At 34.9% G+C, this 17,127-nt stretch overlaps 2 protein-coding genes across 3 annotated transcripts in view; one reads left to right on the top strand and one right to left on the bottom strand.

Moving 5' to 3' along the window:
• Positions 1 to 17,127, top strand: part of ARL13B (ADP ribosylation factor like GTPase 13B) — a 70,922-nt gene that overhangs the window by 33,223 nt on the left and 20,572 nt on the right. For both annotated transcript variants that reach the window (XM_047722475.1, XM_047722469.1), the window contains one exon: positions 16,985 to 17,090. In XM_047722475.1, coding sequence (XP_047578431.1) covers positions 16,985 to 17,090 — 106 coding nt within the window. The remainder of the gene's footprint in view (positions 1 to 16,984; positions 17,091 to 17,127) is intronic.
• STX19 (syntaxin 19) lies at positions 31 to 12,395 on the bottom strand. Its single transcript, XM_047722481.1, has 2 exons — positions 12,189 to 12,395; positions 31 to 1,089 (listed from the first exon to the last, which is right to left on the bottom strand). Exons 1-2 carry the CDS (start codon positions 12,261 to 12,263, stop codon positions 91 to 93), a joined length of 1,074 nt encoding a protein of 357 aa, XP_047578437.1. The 5' UTR covers positions 12,264 to 12,395; the 3' UTR covers positions 31 to 90.

Below are 17,127 nucleotides of genomic sequence, written 5' to 3' on the forward strand. Positions count from 1 at the left end.
AAAAGTATGTGAAGATCTATAAAATGAAAAAAGACACTGAAACATGGGACATCTTCATTCAAACTGGAAAAAATGTCTAAAATAGCTTCTTTATTTTGAGCCACAGCATGGACAACACCAACAACACAATACCTTACAAGGATTTCTTTTTTTGTATTTTATAGCTAGTCCAAATTTCTCCTTAGTAGTGTTAACATATTCTTTTGTACCGTTCACTATCATTTCAATATTGTTGATGCTTTCTCCTTGTTCCTCTACTAAAAGAGATATCTGAATGAAAAGGTCCCTTAAATCCTTTATTTGGTTCTCCAAATTAACAAGTTCCTTGTGTCTCTGTTCTATCTCCGAGAGTTGTGCTTTAGTGATAGTGATTTCTGTAAGTAAGCTTTCATTAAAAACTTCCCATTTTCCTTGATAAAGCATATCATTTACTTCTTCTTCAGGCATTTCTTTTCCAGCAACTTCAAGCTGACGGAGAATAAATGTCTCGCACTTCTCTTGCTTTGCTGCTATTGTGTCATTGTATGTAAACATAGTTCGCTGAAATTGGCGGAACATCGCAGCATGCTGAGATTTAAGTATCCTTGTCACCACTGACGATGGACCACTTTCAGCCTCTGACTTCTTAACTTCTTTTGTTAAATCATCCAGACTTCTGTTAATGTTTTCTGCTTGGATTTTTATCCCGTTTGTAATGCTAGACTCTCTCTTAAGTAGACTAAACCTTCTCATTGAAGCCACCAGACTTCTCTGTTGTTGCCCAAATTTTTGAACATCATCTGTCAAATTGTTAATACTCTCCTGTAGTTTTTGAATCTCATGTAGGTGTCTCTCAGCTACAGGCTCTCTTTCATAAATAACCGCTTGCTGCAAAAACACCCCTTGTTCTGCTTCTGTAGTCGACACATGCCTCTCTCTAGAGAGTTCGATTTCCTTTGTTCGTTGCTTTAGTTCTTGAAGTCTGTCTTTCATCATACCTTTCCTCTTAAGAAGCAAAAATAATTGTGTCAAACAAGTTTGGCATCTTCTTTCAATAGCAATTGACTTCACATAGCTATGTGTGTCTTCCCGAAAAATCCTCTTAGTTTTCTGAAAAGAGGTTGAAAAATTAGAGAAATCACTAAGAATTTCCTCATAAAGATAATTGAATAGGGAAAGTAATGTAAAATAATTTATAAGTTACTGTGCATCTCGTGAGCCTATTTTGAGTCCTGTTTGGTTGAGTGACATAGCTAAGAAAGCAATGATAAAGATACAGTAGCCCCCAAAATAAGTACTTCAGTGTCATGATACTGTCACATAATAGATTTTTGTGCATACAGAGGATATATCTTAATGGAAGATTTGGCCATATCTTCAAGTTTTAGAAGTAAAAGGACACTCCGAAAATGCCCTTATTACTAAAGATACTGTTCCCAGTTAATTTGGCCTATGTAATGTTAAACTCCTTTTGCTAAATATGCATAATTTAGTTAAAATCAGTATAGTGACAGGGCAGATTCCATATGAGGGCTTGAAATAATATAGATAATTTTGAATTTATTTTAAAATATCTGAGGCTTCTAGATGGATTAACATATTTAACATAGCTTTGTCTTTTTATCCATTGCATACATATGAAAACATATTCTTGGTTTGATTATGCTGTTTTCTCATTCTTAGCATTCCTTTCAAACATATCCAGATTTAGAACAAAATTTATATCCATTCATATTAAGTGCTATTTTTTCCAAACATGAAGATATATAAAGTCTTGTTTTGGGTGCTGATAATATTGACATCATATCCTATGTTAGTTATCCACAGGATTAAATTTGGTGCACATAATTTATAAATAGTGATTTATATACATATATGTTTTTTGTATATATATATCAAGTGAAGTGAGTAAGTGGGAAAGCAAACTGGTGCAGCCACTGTGGAAAATAGTATGGAGGTTCCTCAAAAAATTAAAAATAGAGCTACCCTATGACCCAGCAATTGTGCTACTAGGTTTTACCCAAATAATACAGCGTACTAATTCAAAGGTATACATGCACCCTAGTATTTATAGCAGCAATATCTACTTCCAAATTATGTAAAAAGCCCAAGTGTCCATGGACTGAGGAATGGATAAGGAAGAAGTGGCGTATATGTATATGTATGTATATATATATGTGTGTGTGTATGTGTTTGTGTATACGCACACACACACACAATGGAAAGTTACTCAGCCATAAAAAAGAGAAATCCTGGAAGCGTCTGGGTGGCTCAGTGGGTTAAAGCCTCTGCCTTTGGTTCAGGTCATGATCCTAGGACCCTGGGATTGAGCCCCGCATCCCGCTCTCTGCTCAGCAGGGAGACTGCTTCCCTCCCTCTCTCTCTGCCTGCCTCTCTGCCTACTTGTGAACCCTGTCAAATAAATAAATAAAATCTTTAAAAAAAAAAAAATCCTGCCATTTGCATTGACATGGTTGGAGCTAGAGTATATTATACTAAGCAAAATAAGTCAGACAGAGAAAGACAAGTACCATATGATTTCACTCATATGTGGAATTTAAAACAAATTTAACAAATTTAAAACAAATGAGTAAAGGGGGGAAAAAGGGAGAGAGGGAGAGGCAAACCAAGCAACAAACAGTCTTAACTGTATAGAGAAGAAACTGATGGTAACCAGAGGGAAGGTGGGTAGGGCGATGGATTAAATAGCTAATGGGGAGAAGGAGTGCACTTGCTGTGATGAGCACTGGGTGTTGTATGGAAATGTTGAATCACTATATTGTACACATGAAGCTAACATTACACTGTATGTTAACTAACTGGAATTTAAATAAAAACTTTAAAAATATATTGAAAAAGGCAATCTATGTTAATAAAATATTTTCACAGTACATCTTGATTTTAGAAATGCACTTAATAATACCTTTCATGATATTTTTGCAGATAAGAAGCTGTTGGGGAATTATAAATAGTGCATTGAAACACACATAATATCAGTATAAACCAGAGAAAAATCAACCAGTATTACTAATGTTATGTTGTTATGCTATGGGACTTAGTGTTTACTATGCTTAAGTAAATATTTTTGTCAGTAATTTGGATGTTGTCACAGATGGCATACTTATCAAATATGTTGATGGCAAAGAATTCGGAGCGATTTTCAGAATGTTAAAATACAGAATTGTGATTCAAAAATTACAATAGCACAGAACACTATACTAAAAGTAACAAAATTATGTTTAACCAGGACAGATGTAAAATATTGCAACTAGTTGTTTAGAAAACACCTTTACATCTATAAAATGGAAGATCCTGTGCTCATAGCAGTGCTTATGAAAATTACTAGAGATTTCTATCAGAATAATCATGCTTTCATGAATAACAGTATCATGTCTAGACTGACTAAGAAAGATGACTCTAGGCCAGATGACTCTAGGCTATTCAAAGCAAGTGGAAGAAGGATTGTGTTAAGTTCTGATGTTTTGAGATGAAAATTCATAAATTGGAAATTTCCAAATGGTCAGGGAAGGATGAGATTGGAAGACCATAGTACAGAGAGAATCATTGAGAGGAATGGAAATACTTGTCCTGCAAAACAGATGTAGGGAATATTTACAACTATTTTCTGAAATGTGTAGGTCTGTATGTAAGAGGGATTAGACTTATTTGGCATTATTCCAAAAGACAATGGATGGAAATTACACGGAGAGAGGTTTGATTTAGTATAAAAAGAGCTTTTGAATGGGTAGAGTTGTCCTAAGATGGAATAAACTGCTTCATGAGTTAATAAGCTTGTCATCGCTGGAGGTGTTCAAAATTCTTGAATGTTGACCCTGCTGAGGATGTAGAAATGAGGCCTGCATTGCACAAAATGTTAAACCAGTGTCCTAATAATTATTCCTTTGGTTTTAAAGGGCTAGTATTTTGTCAAAGAATTATTGACGCTTACTATATGCAAAATTTTAAATGCCGTAGTATTTATTCAGTAGTACCTGTCCTTGAATAATTTACTCTCTGAGGAGAATTGGACAGTATATAATTAAATAGATAAATGAGACAATTTTAGATCTCAATAGATAATTAAGCAAGTCTTCTCTAAGGGGGTATTTGCTCTTAAGGGGTTATTTGCTCTGAGACCTAAAGTTGAGAAGGTGAAGAGCCAAGGAATACTGTCTGGGGTGTAGGAGATGGGGTGCCAAGTCAATGAATGGGATTCCAGAAAGAATCCCAATAAGTTAATCAATTTATGCATTTTTTTAAAGATTTATTTATTTATTTGTCAGAGAGAGAGAGGGAGAGAGAGCAAGCACGGGCAGACAGAATGGCAGGCAGAGGCAGAGGGAGAAGCAGGCTCCCCGATGAGCAAGGAGCCCGATGTGGGACTCGATCCCAGGAGGCTGGGATCATGACCTGAGCCGAAGGCAGCTGCTTAACCAACTGAGCCACCCAGGCGTCCCAATTTATGCATTTTTCTTATGGGGAAATTGAGAATCAGAAAAGTTAAATGTCTTACCCAGAGCTTGTTAGTAGTAGTACTGGTTAAATAATGTTAGATTTCCTGGCTGCTAGACTAGTGCTTTTCCTGTGTAAGATATATAACAAATTTCCCAGAATATATATATTACATAAAGCTTGGATCATGTACATGCTCTTTTGTATTGAGTATTTTATTAAATATCTTCTGATTATGTTGGTATTGATATTTAAAAAAAAACTCAGAAACATTGGGAAGTGATTATAGAAACTCTTTCTTTCTTTTTTTTTTTTTTTTTAAAGATTTTTTTTATCTGACAGAGATCACAAGTGGGCAGACAGGCAAGCAGAGAGAGAGAGAGGAGGAAGCAGGCTCCCTGCAGAGCAGAGAGCCCGATGTGGGACTCGATCCCAGGACCCTGAGATCATGACCTGAGCTGAAGGCAGAGGCTTAACCACTGAGCCACCCAGGTGCCCCCCTAGAAACTCTTTCTTAGGTAGCAACTTTCTGAAAGCAGAATTAGCAACCATAGTTTACTCTATACCTCTGATAAAGACTGATTGTCTTTCCAGTGTAGAGGGAGGTTGATACTAATTTCAGTTAGTTTAATGATTTATCTTGAATAGTTCCCTACTCTTTGTTTGATTTAGTGTTATTTATTTCTTCCTTATCTGTATGCTCTCTCTGGCATTACTTTATTGATGCTGAAAATAATTTCCTCCCCAAAGTCTTTAAGATGTCATGCTGCTTTTATTATAGCTGTAAACTTATTTATTTATTTATTTATTTATTTATTTTTTAAAGATTTTATTTATTTATTTGACAGACAGAGATCACAAGTAGGCAGAGAGGCAGGCAGAGAGAGAGAGGAGGAAGCAGGCTCCCTGCCGAGCAGAGAGCCCGATGATGCGGGGGCTCAATCCCAGGATCCTGGGAACACGACCTGAGCTGAAGACAGAGGCTTTAACCCACTGAGCCACCCAGGCACCCCACTTTTTCTTTTTTAAATTGACTTTTTAAATATGATTTTTAGGGGCACCTGGGTGGCTCAGCGGGTTAAAGCCTCTGCCTTCAGCTCAGGTCGTGATTCTGGGGTCCTGGGATCGAGCCCTGCATCGGGCTCTCTGCTCGGCAGGGAGCCTGCTTCCTCCTCTCTCTGCTGCCTCTCTGCCTACTTGTGATCTCTGTCTGTCAAATAAATAAATAAAATCTTTAAAAAAAATAAATATGATTTTTATTTTCCTCAAATTAACCCATACAGGCAGTTTAAGAAGTCAAATCATTGCAAGGGTTGTCAAGATAAACTGCTGATAACTGCCTGCCCCACCATACCTCATTTCCAGTTCCCCATTCCCCAAGGCAGTAATTTTCAACTCCTTAACTGTATGTTGCTTTTAAACTCTCTGTTTCTAAGTAATTTGCCTATGTAGGTGTTTCTGCTTTTTCAGTTCTAAATATTATATTGAATCTCTGCTGTGAAAGATGTGGATTTAACTTTCTTTTAACCCCCAAGCCTTCCCTCAGTTTTTCCTTTCAAAATAGTTATATCATAATTTTTGTTTAGTCAGTATTCTGTGTTTACATTATCCTAATTACACATTTTCCTAGTTCATATATTACGTACGCAAGAGTCACATAAGGTACTATGGTCATGTTTCCTTTCTCAAATAATTTTTTTTCATTGTTTCTTGGCCTTTTCAGTGGATAGAGTTAGGAAGTGGATAGAGTTAGGAAATGTATACTTTAAGAAAGCTTTTCATTGAAATATTTGCATGTAATGAGAAAATGCCCTAAATAAAAATGTATAGTTTGATGATTTTTCACACATACAAGTAACCACCACACAGATCAAGAACAATGTAAATTTTAAAATTTCTCTTGAAGATACTAATTACCTAAGTTTTTCAATTGCCTCATTTTGTGTGTATGTATTATTAATTCATTCTAAAACTCTTCAGCTGAACTGAAAGTATCCTCTCAATATTTAAATATAGTAGCTATTCTTTTTATAGTAGGTATTCTTTATCTTTTATTTCCTTTATATTACTGTATCTTTTGAGACTTCTTTCCTGGAACTCTCTAGTATGACCTGATTTACCACACAGCTCTTGCGTTTAGATATTTTTCTCTCTTGTGTATTATCTCCCAATTCCCACTTCCTCATCTCTTTTCTTGGTTTATCCTCTTGATTTTGAGGCATACCCATAGTTTTCTTTCAAAACAAAAATGTAGTGAAAACCTGTATTTCTGAAAGTGTTTTTATTCTACCCTTAACACCTGAATAAAATATTTTCTGCAGATATAATTTTTTTTTAAATTTATTTGACAGACAGAGATCACAAGTAGGCAGAGAGGCAGGCAGAGAGAGAGGAAGGAAAGCAGGCTCCCCGCTGAGCAGAGAGCTGGATGCGGGGCTCCATCCCAGGACCCTGGGATCATGACCTGCCCCTAAGGCAGAGGCTTTAACCCCTGAGCCACCCAGACACCCCTGCAGATATAATTCTTACTTGGAGATTATATTCCCATAGAATTTTGAAAACTTTTTTGCATTTTTATATAACATCCTTTGTTGCCTTGAGAAATCTACTATCAGATTCCTGGTATTTTATACAGGATCTTTTATTTTCTTTCTTCCTTTCATGAAAGTCTTGGCCTTTTCTTTTTATTCTTGGTGTTCTGAAATTTCACAATAGCATGACCTGGGGTATATCTTTTTGTATTAAAATTGCTGGAAATGTAGTGGTTCCTTTCAAGTTGGAAATTTCGTGTGTTAAGGATGCGGGGGGTCCTAATTTTTTTAAAAAAAATTATCTCTTCGATTTTCTTTGTATTCTTTTCTTTGAAATTCCCCTTATTTGGATGTTGACTTTCATAGCTATTCCTCTTTCTTAGTGACTTGCCAGGGGCAACACAACTAAAAAATGGCAGAGCCCTACAGTCAGATATAAGCTTACCTGGTTGCAAATCTGTTCTTTTTTCCCCCATTCTATAGTGAATAGAGATAGATTATTCTAGTGAAATATACCACAATAAAGCTGATCTGTATCAAATATTGTATTAGTGTATAAATATTATACTCAATTAGTATAAATTACTATAATACTAAAATAAAAATGTTCTTGCAGGAGGTAGTATATCAGAGCTAAAATAATTATCCTGTTTGCAGCTTTATTATGACCGTTAATGTAATTAGACCAAATTAAGCACTTTACAGTTTAGAAAAGGAAAAAGATTTGGTTCTGATCGCATAGACCTGTGTTACAGAAAGTCTTTAAGAAATTTTGAATCCTATCCTTGGTACCATGTAGAGATGAGGATTTTTATATTTTGTTTTGGCTTGTAGTAATAGGCCGAGATAAGAGAGATAGGAAGTGAACTATACTTCATTTCTGTATACATACACAGATTTCTATTTTCTACTAACCTGTTAGTATGAATTCTTATAGCTACAATGTATATACTATTTGAGACATAACTATGTTGTTTTTTGTACTTAAAAAAAATGACTTGTGTTCTTGATATGTGGGGGGGAAAAAGGAGTTAAAGTATTAGGGGATCAGATGAGAAATATAAGGGGGTACCAAAACAAAACCAATTCTGATTTTTTTTATTCATGATAATTAAGTCCTGTTTAATGTTTCTATATGGCTAAGTAGCTTTTGGTAATGTCTAAATTTAACAGTTCTCAAGAACTACAATGTCCCCAGCTTTGTCCTTGGTTGCATGTTTTAGAAGAAATCCTGAAACAAACCCCTCTAACATTTTTATGGCTGGATAGATCTTTTCTCTTTTTTTAAGTTAGGAACAAATGATCAATGCCATCAAAAGCCTTTTTCCCAAGCATCATAGTTTGAAAAAATTTTTAAGGAACAGAATATTTCAAATTGTTATTGTAACAGTGTGTGCCCTTACAAAGTGCTTTTGGAAAGGTAAATTTTACTGTCACTGATTTTGGAGACCAATGTATTTGACTCTCAACCTTGTAAAAGTAGTCTTTTCCTGGGTTTCTATTCTTGAAAGAATTGTTTCCCAGAGTACCACACTTTCATATTTGAATAAAAGGTACTTTAAGGAATGCTTCAAAAATATATTGATAGTATTTTTTATTCATTAATGTTCATAATTTTACCAGAAAAAAAAAAAAGTAGAACTTCCAAATCTGTTTTTCTGTAGATCTCAATGTGTTACTAATATTAAAGGAAGAAGTCAGATTTCTTTTCAGTGCTATGTATCACAGCACGCATATTATAATAAATAATGTTTATATATAATTAGCTATACAGTTTATACTGTGCTCATCTTGGTTTAGGGATCACCAGTGTCTTTGTTTACTTCTTTTGAACATTTAAAGTGTATTTATGTTAAAGATACTTTACATTATTAGATTATTTCTCATTTCTTAGGAATAAATTCCTTTGTTTGTTGTGGCCACCAACTGTTTCTTTGGGTGGTGGGCAAGTGTATTTTGTGAGCTTTGTCAGTAGTTTGTCTTTTTTTTTTTTTTTTTTTTTTTTTAGTAGTTTGTCTTTAGTGGGTGATTACATTATACAAGGATGCCCTGAGTGCTCTGCATTATAGATACATTCTTAACCTATTTTTTGTGTTTGACACTACTAGGCCCCTTTGGAGCTTGCCCAGTTTAGCCCAGGTAGAATAAATATGGGCTTGATTTTTCTCTAGTGATTTCTATAGCCCAGGTAATGTATATACGGGTCTGTCCCCCCCCACCCCCCCGCCTCCCAGTGATTTTTGGAGCTCCAGTGAATACCTCCTTCTTCCCCTATAATCTTGGACAGACCAATGGCTTTTTAACTGTATATGGACTATATTCTATTTTTTCTAGTTTGCTACTTCATCTGGGAAGCCCAGTTTTAGTCCCCTCTTATGCACAAACACTAAACCTCGGCCCCTAAGGGAAAGTATTTGCATGGAGTTTGCTTTAATTCCTACTTTCCATTTTGACTATGAACATGTTCCTTTTTCAGTTCTGGCATCTGGAAGTTTAATTTCCTTACTTCAGATATAATGATGCAGTTTTAAATTTTATTTTTTTTTTCCTTAACATTAAACACTTTTATATGTTTGTATAAGAGGGAGGTATATCTGGGGCACCTGGGTGGCTCAGTGGGCTAAAGCCTCTGCCTTCAGCTCAGGTCATGATCTCAGGGTGCTGGGATCGAGCCCCGCATCGGGTTCTTTGCTTGACAGAGAGCCTTGTTCCTCCTCTCTCTCTGCCTGCCTCTCTGCCTACTTGTGATCTCTGTCTGCCAAATAAATAAATAAATCTTAAAAAAAGAAAAAAAAAAGGGAGGTATATCTGTATATCTTGACTGAAAGTCATAGGTGATTATAGAGATAACTAATTCAGAATGTTCCTTAAATCCTTGTTAGTCTGTTCAAAAATTGACTTAATGTAGGTACTCACGTACACTTACATGTTATATATAAATTGTATTTTCTAGTAGTTGCATGCTCATAACTACATGCATAACTATTTCCAACTTAACTGCTTAATCTTATAGCTTCATAAAATAGAATATTAGGCAAGGTGAGATATCAAAGCATGTTAGAATTTGAAAGTTGGATGGAGTTCATGAAGCTGTAAAGTATAATAGCTTAGGCTGCATGAAATTGAGACCACCACTGTAAGTAATCTTTTCTGTACCTTAAATTTATTTTCTTAGTGTTGGAAGACTTCTACCCAAATATGAATCTTTCAGCCTTTTTAACTTACTCTATTGCTATACAGTTTTGAATTGTACTATTAATAACTGACTGAGCTTAAACACAGTATTTGCAAAAAGAAAGAAGACTAATTTATAAATATGGTAATCAACTTTGGAAATTTGTTCTAGGAAACAGAAAAGTAAACCCTGTATGACTCAAAAGTTTCTCTACCCTATTACAAACAGGGGACATTCCCAGAAACAGACATATGAATAAAAATTACCTAATGCTTTAAGAAATATGCCTTGGGATAGATACTGACAGATTTATGGATTTTTTTTTCAGTAAGACATTTCTTTCTATAGTTAACTATTAAATACAATATTTTAATAAATGTAAACAGTTTTTTATAACATAAAATGGAGTATTCTTTTGCTTTTATGAATGGAGACAACTTGTAGTATTTTCCTAATTCAAGGTAAAAGCAGCTGTTACTGGAAAATTCACCTCTTTTGCTATTAAATATGGAAAACTAAAAAACAGAATTTGGCAAATTGCGTATATTCTCTCAAAGCTTAAATTATCTGATATTTTTTTGTAATGCAGTCTTTTTTTTTTAAAGATTTTATTTATTTATTTGACATACAGAGATCATAAGTAGGCAGAGAAGCAGGCAGAGAGAGAGGAGGAAGCAGGCTCCCCGCGGAGCAGAGATCCCTGTGCGGGACTCGATCCCAGCACCCTGAGATCATGACCTGAGCCGAAGGCAGCGGCTTAACCCACTGAGCCACCCAGGTGCCCCTATAATGTAGTCTTTTAGTGCTTTTTTCATTCTACTTATTTGTTGTAAATAAGTTGTTAAATTAACTTGCTTAATGCAACAAGACCATTTTTGTTTAAATACTTAAGAATTCTATAATTTTGGGACGCCTGGGTGGCTCAGTTGGTTGGACAACTGCCTTCAGCTCAGGTCATGATCCCAGAGTCCCGGGATCGAGTCCCGCATCGGGCTCCCAGCTCCACGGGGAGTCTGCTTCTCTCTCTGATCTTCTCCTCGCTCATGCTCTCTCTCACTGTCTCTCTCTCAAATAAAATAAATAAAAATATTAAAAAAAAAAGAATTCTATAATTTTGAACTTTCACTTATCTGATTAAGTTGTGTGTACATGAATTGATCCTTATATTAAATTAAAAACTACATAGCCATGGAGATAATATGTTATTGGTGTATCACAGCCAACTTTCAAGTCCACCCTTAAAATATTATTTTGAGTGAAAATGAGTTATTAAGTTCTAACATTGTAGGAATTAAAAAGTAACTTTAAAGAAATATCAAAAAATAAAATAAATTTTGGTTAAGCTTCTATATATTGCATAAGTTTGAAAGTATCAGACCTACCTATATATATGTTGCATTTAAATAATGCTGACTTAAATTTTTTAAAGTGTCAAATCAAATATATTTACATAGAATTTTATAATTTAAGTACTTTTAATATACTAAACCATTAAAAATATGAGCATTTTGATATTTTTACTGTAATCCTTTTACAACAAAGTTATTTTCTAATTTCTTCCAGTTTAAAAGATTTTTGGAAACAACAATGAAGAAATTAAGACCTTATAGAAAATTACCTTAACTTTAAAAAAAAAGTGCATGTGTGTCAAATTCAGGCATAAGCTTCTTTTCACAGTTAAATGTAAAAGTGTTCTCTAAAGCAAGCACAGCATGACTAATTTATAATCTGTCTACAAAAGAAAGAATTTTAAGTTTGTTTTTAGCAGATCTAACTTTCTCATGTTTCCAAAACGAGAAGTTATTTTTTAAAGGAATTAAAAGAAAAAAGTTCGTTTTTATTACAGTGGTTTATTTATAAGAGCTCTAAACCCAAATCTTATTCAGTATATTAGCAGTATAAATTAACAGTTCAGCTACCTGCTGCCTGGTCCAACTCTGAACAAACCAGTAACTTTAATTATCTATTGAGTTATTTTAAAATGTGACACATTTCAGTCTATGGATGTTTTGCATTGAAAAGTAGAAAAGAAAAAAGAGTAGTTTATTTACCTTTGTCTTGTTCTTTTTGTTGCTTTCCACTTGGGGTGTTGGAGTCCTGCCCTTAAGAGAAAAACTGAGTATCATCTATAATGTTTCAATCAGTTATTTAAGCCTGTGTCTTATGGTTCACAGGCTAATTTCTGTATGGTTTTCATATCGTTAATGTAATTGAAAGCCGAATAATGAAGTCAAGTAAGTTAGACATAAAGTAGTCCTTTTGCTGTTAATATCAAATGAGAAGAACAAATTGCTTACTTCACACCTGGAGAATCCGGTTTTGCCAGTTAGCCGCCCATTCTTGAGATTAAAGGAAGATCATTTTCATTGGAGCTAGCTGGTAACAGGAAGTCCTTGTTAAACTGCCTATATAGAATATTTGGCACAGTCTCTGTAATTCCAATTCTGTATTATATATAAAATACATTACTCACAAAAAAGGTGATTTGTATTTAAACAGAGGTTACTTTGTTTTCTTTAGGTATCAAAACTTGCTAAAATATACACAATTTAGAATAAATAAGAATGGAAACAAGCTTGGTATAAAGGCTTTTTGTTCCATTTACTTTAAAATGATTGAATTCTGTTTTATTTTAGGAAATCCCAAAGGCTTACTTCATGAAATCATCAAATTTCAGAACTACAACAGCCAGAAAAGAGCTTGTCTTTAAACCTTCCACCCTTTTCTTGCTTATATCTGCTATTTTTTTAAAAAGATTTTATTTATGGGGCGCCTGGGTGGCTCAGTTAAGCCGCTGCCTTCGGCTCAGGTCATGATCCCAGGTCCTGGGTTCGAGCCCCGCATCGGGCTTTCTGCTCAGCGGGGAGCCTGCTTCCTCCTCTCTCTCTGCCTGCCTCTCTGCTTGCTTGTGATTTCTCTTTGTCAAATAAATAAATAAAATCTTAAAAAAAAAGATTTTATTTATTTATTTGACAGACAGAGATCACAAGTAGGCAGAGAGGCAGTCAGAGATAGAGGAAGAGAGAGTGGGGGAAGCAGGCTCCCCGCCGAGCAGAGAGCCCAACGTGGGGCTCGATCCTAGGACCCTGAGATCATGACCTGAGCCAAAGGCAGAGGCTTAACACACTGAGCCACCCAGGCGCCCCCTGCCTTTTTAAAAGATTTTATTTATTTATTTGGCAGACAGAGATCACAAGTAGGCAGAGAGGCAGGCAGAGATTATATCTGCTATTTTAATTTTAAAATAAGTTACTTGCATAGTTTCAGTGCCGAAAACCCAAAGTTGTGCAGCAATCTGTGATACTGTTTATGATATCAGTATAACAAGTCAAAATTAATTTTTACCAGTGAAATATTTATAAAAAGTATTAGAAATGAAATTTATCTCACAGTACTAAATATCCTTACCTTCCCTTTTTTACTGAATTGTTATGATTTAAGAGTATGAGGAGGTACTTTGCTATAATATCTATCAAAATAACATTTGCATTTATTCTTTGATTTAGTGGTCTTACTTCCTGGAATCTGTTCCCGAAGTAAGAAATAACTCCTTCACACACTTATTTTTCACAGCACTCTTTATGAAAACAAATCATTGGAAACAACCCAAAAGTCCATAGTCCCCAAATTATGTACTTTAAAATACCATTTCCCCAATATACATGTTTATATTTTCAAAAAGGAACAGTGGGAGGATGAACTAAAAACTAATGAAAATTATTACCTAAAAGAGAATGGAAGAAATAGAGAGAGGAAAAGGGACACAGATGGAAAATAGTTCTGATTGTACCTTGTTTTTATAGTTTTGAATTTGGAACCATATAAACATTCTATCTCTAAAAGGCAAAAGAAGCCTGAAACAAATGAACCCGGGTACATATCTAGGTGGTGGAATAGCCAGACAGAGAAGGATTATTCCAAGTAATTTTAAAACTAGAGTGTTTTGACCCATGCATCTTTTGTGGGATCTATCTTAGAGACAAAAATAATCACAAAGAGATCTTGACCTGAATTTAGTAAGATTTTTAGTAATAATACTGATATTGTTATGTTAAAACTCATATATGTTGTAAGATAAGGAAATAGTTAATGTTCGTGTTATTAGGAACTGTAGTTTTCAAGCATTAGAAAAGAAGAGACACAATCAAGCTAAGTAAAACATAATATTAGATTTAAAATGGAAAAATCAATATGGGCTCATGATTTAATTTTTTTCTTTCTTACAAAAAACATTTTTCCTAGCTAGAAGCAATGGCATTAATAGCAATAAATGCCCAGAGTCCCCAGATTGTGATCTTTAAAGTACCATTTCCTTCCTTACTGAAAAGAATCAGGACTCTTTTTTTTTTTTTTTAAAGATTTTATTTATTTATTTGACAGAGATCACAAGCAGGCAGGGAGGCAGGCAGAGAGAGGAGGAAGCAGGCTCTCCGCAGAGCAGAGAGCCCGATGCGGGGCTCGATCCCAGGACGCTGGGATCATGACCTGAGCTGAAGGCAGAGGCTTTAACCCCCACTGAGCCACCCAGGCGCCCTGAATCAGGACTCTTTAGAGAAATTGATGATTCCAGGTCTGGGACTTTTTTTTTTTTAAATCTAAAAAGCTATCAAAGCCTATTGGAGTTGCACCAAAAGAGCACAGGAGCTAGTTCAAAGGGGATTCCCACTGACCAAAAATGGGTAACTTTGAGCCTCAAACATAACAATGACTGTAATAAATTGAAACACATTAAATACATTTTTAAAACCCGAGAGTTCATAATGATGTCCCTTCACAAACCAAAGGAAGCAATTTGGAGGTTGATAGGGCACCAGTTTATTAAGAAAACTAAGAAATGAAGGCAAAGGATCAAAACATTTATGTTGACTTTCATTTGAATCATATTTAAGTAAGACCTACCAAGTAGTTGATGAAAGCTTACTTTTTTTTTTTTTTGAACAAAATCCAGCTAGTAAATTCAGAGGGAATATAGGACTAGAAAAATCATGATTTTATAAGCTCTTATAAATTAATGAAATTAAGCAAAGGTCATTAATGGCTGTTAAAATCATTTGATGAAAGAAAGTTTAGTGGGGAACTTTATTTTGGAGGAATCAAACTGACTCCAGCCAAATCCACTGATCCAATTTAAAATCACTAAATGTTCTATAACTAGATATTCTGTGCCTTCTCATTATCAGCACCATCTGTGAAATATGTTTGTCAAGATTTCAGCTTGAAACTCGTCCAACCTATATCTAACTGCAGATGTCACATCTACAGATGTGCATCTGACTACAGATATAGGAAATATTGGGTATGCATGTTAAAATGACCTTATAAGTAAGATAGTTGGATCTTAAACACAGGAAATTCTATAGAAATGGTACTTGTTTTCAAATAAATGTCATGGAAGGAAATGTGGTGGTGGTGTTGTTGCAGGGGTGTAAGTGTTGGGACTGGGGATAGTATTAAAAAGATTTTAATGAATACATTGTAATGTGTATCTTGTTTGGATTTGAATTTGGATATAACATTATAAAAAAGATTGAGGAATGTTAGGTTTTTTTAGGTATGATACTGGTATTATGGTAATTTTTTAAAATTTTTAAAATTTTTGGGTGAAGTAACATAACTGGGCAGGAAAGTAGAGGATCTGTAGATGAACAAGAATGGCCTAATGTTGATAATGTTTAAAGGTAGGTGATAAGGTTTCATTAGATTTATTATTCTATATATTTATTAAATAATATATTTTTGCCTCCAAAATGTCTATCAAACCCTGACAAGACAGTATTTTATTTTAATATCTGCCATCTGATAGGCAAACAGTGTTTTTTTGTAGTAATTCCTATTTTTTTAAATAACTTATTTTGGTTTTTCATTTTGTTTTCCCCCAATTTGTTCCTCACTGAACATCATGGTTTTTATGCCCAATGCTATGCCCAGTAAATTCAAAGTGACCCTACCTCTCCAGTAAGTTGCACATTTATGTGGACCCATTCACACACTGAAAATACAGATGAGCTCATATATTACAAGCTCAGTATAACTATCTGGTTGTCTAAAACATGATACAGTTTGTATTTTGAGAAGATAAGGACATAATTAGTGTGAAAGTTAGAATTGATGGTTCAGGGCAGTGGAAGTCCACTTTTTCTTTTTGTCGTTTTTTTGTTGTTGTTGGCCTATGGAACTATTGTTTGTTTTCTTAATACTTCTGGTTAGTTGATTTTTGCCCTTTTTAGGCCAGTTCTTACAAACTTACTTTAGCAGTAGTAAATCAAGAAAAAATAATGAAATAGATAGTACAATACTTTTTTTATAAATTTTTAAAAAGATTTTATTTATTTGAGAGAGAGAGAGAGCACAAGTAGGCAGAGAGGCAGGGAGAGAGAGGGGGAAGCAGGCTCCCCACCAAGCAGAGAGCCCGATGCGGGGGCTCAATCCGAGGACCCTGAGATCATGACCTGAGCTGAAGGCAGAGGATCAACACACTGAGCCACCCAGACGCCCCTACAGTACTTTTTTAAAAAAAGATTTTGTTTATTTTTTTGAGAGAGAGAGATTCCCCCTAGCATGAGCAGGGGGAGGGGCAGAAGAAGAAGGAGAAGCAGACTCTCCCGTGAGCAGGGAGCTTGAGCCAGGGCTCAATCTCAGGAACCTGGGAACATGACCTCTGCTGAAGGCAGATGCTTAACTGACTGAGCCACACAGGTTCCCAGATACTATAATACACTTTTGAACCAGTGTGTTCTGTAATCAATAGGCTTAAATATTTGGAATAAGAAGAACATAATCAAAATAGTTTTAAGTAGCTTCATAATTATGTATTTGCTATAAAACTACTTCATTTATGTCTCTCTAGGTTGGCAAATAAACAAGACAAGGAAGGGGCTTTAGGAGAAGCTGATGTGATTGAATGCCTATCTCTGGAAAAACTGGTCAATGAACACAAGTGCCTATGTCAAATAGTAAGTTTTTGGGGTTTTTGCCCTACGAGATATGTTC

The sequence above is a fragment of the Lutra lutra genome, chromosome 1 (genome assembly GCF_902655055.1).
Source record: "Lutra lutra chromosome 1, mLutLut1.2, whole genome shotgun sequence".
Lineage (NCBI taxonomy): Eukaryota > Metazoa > Chordata > Mammalia > Carnivora > Mustelidae > Lutra > Lutra lutra.

Bases quoted from the DNA above. Each gene is read 5' to 3' on its own strand.
- STX19 (XM_047722481.1), bottom strand. From the start codon at position 12,263: ATGATACTCAGTTTTTCTCTTAAGGGCAGGACTCCAACACCCCAAGTG. The intron at 1,090-12,188 runs GTAAATAAACTA...ACCTCTTTTCAG, and splicing joins ACAAAAAGAACAAGACAAAG to AAAACTAAGAGGATTTTTCG.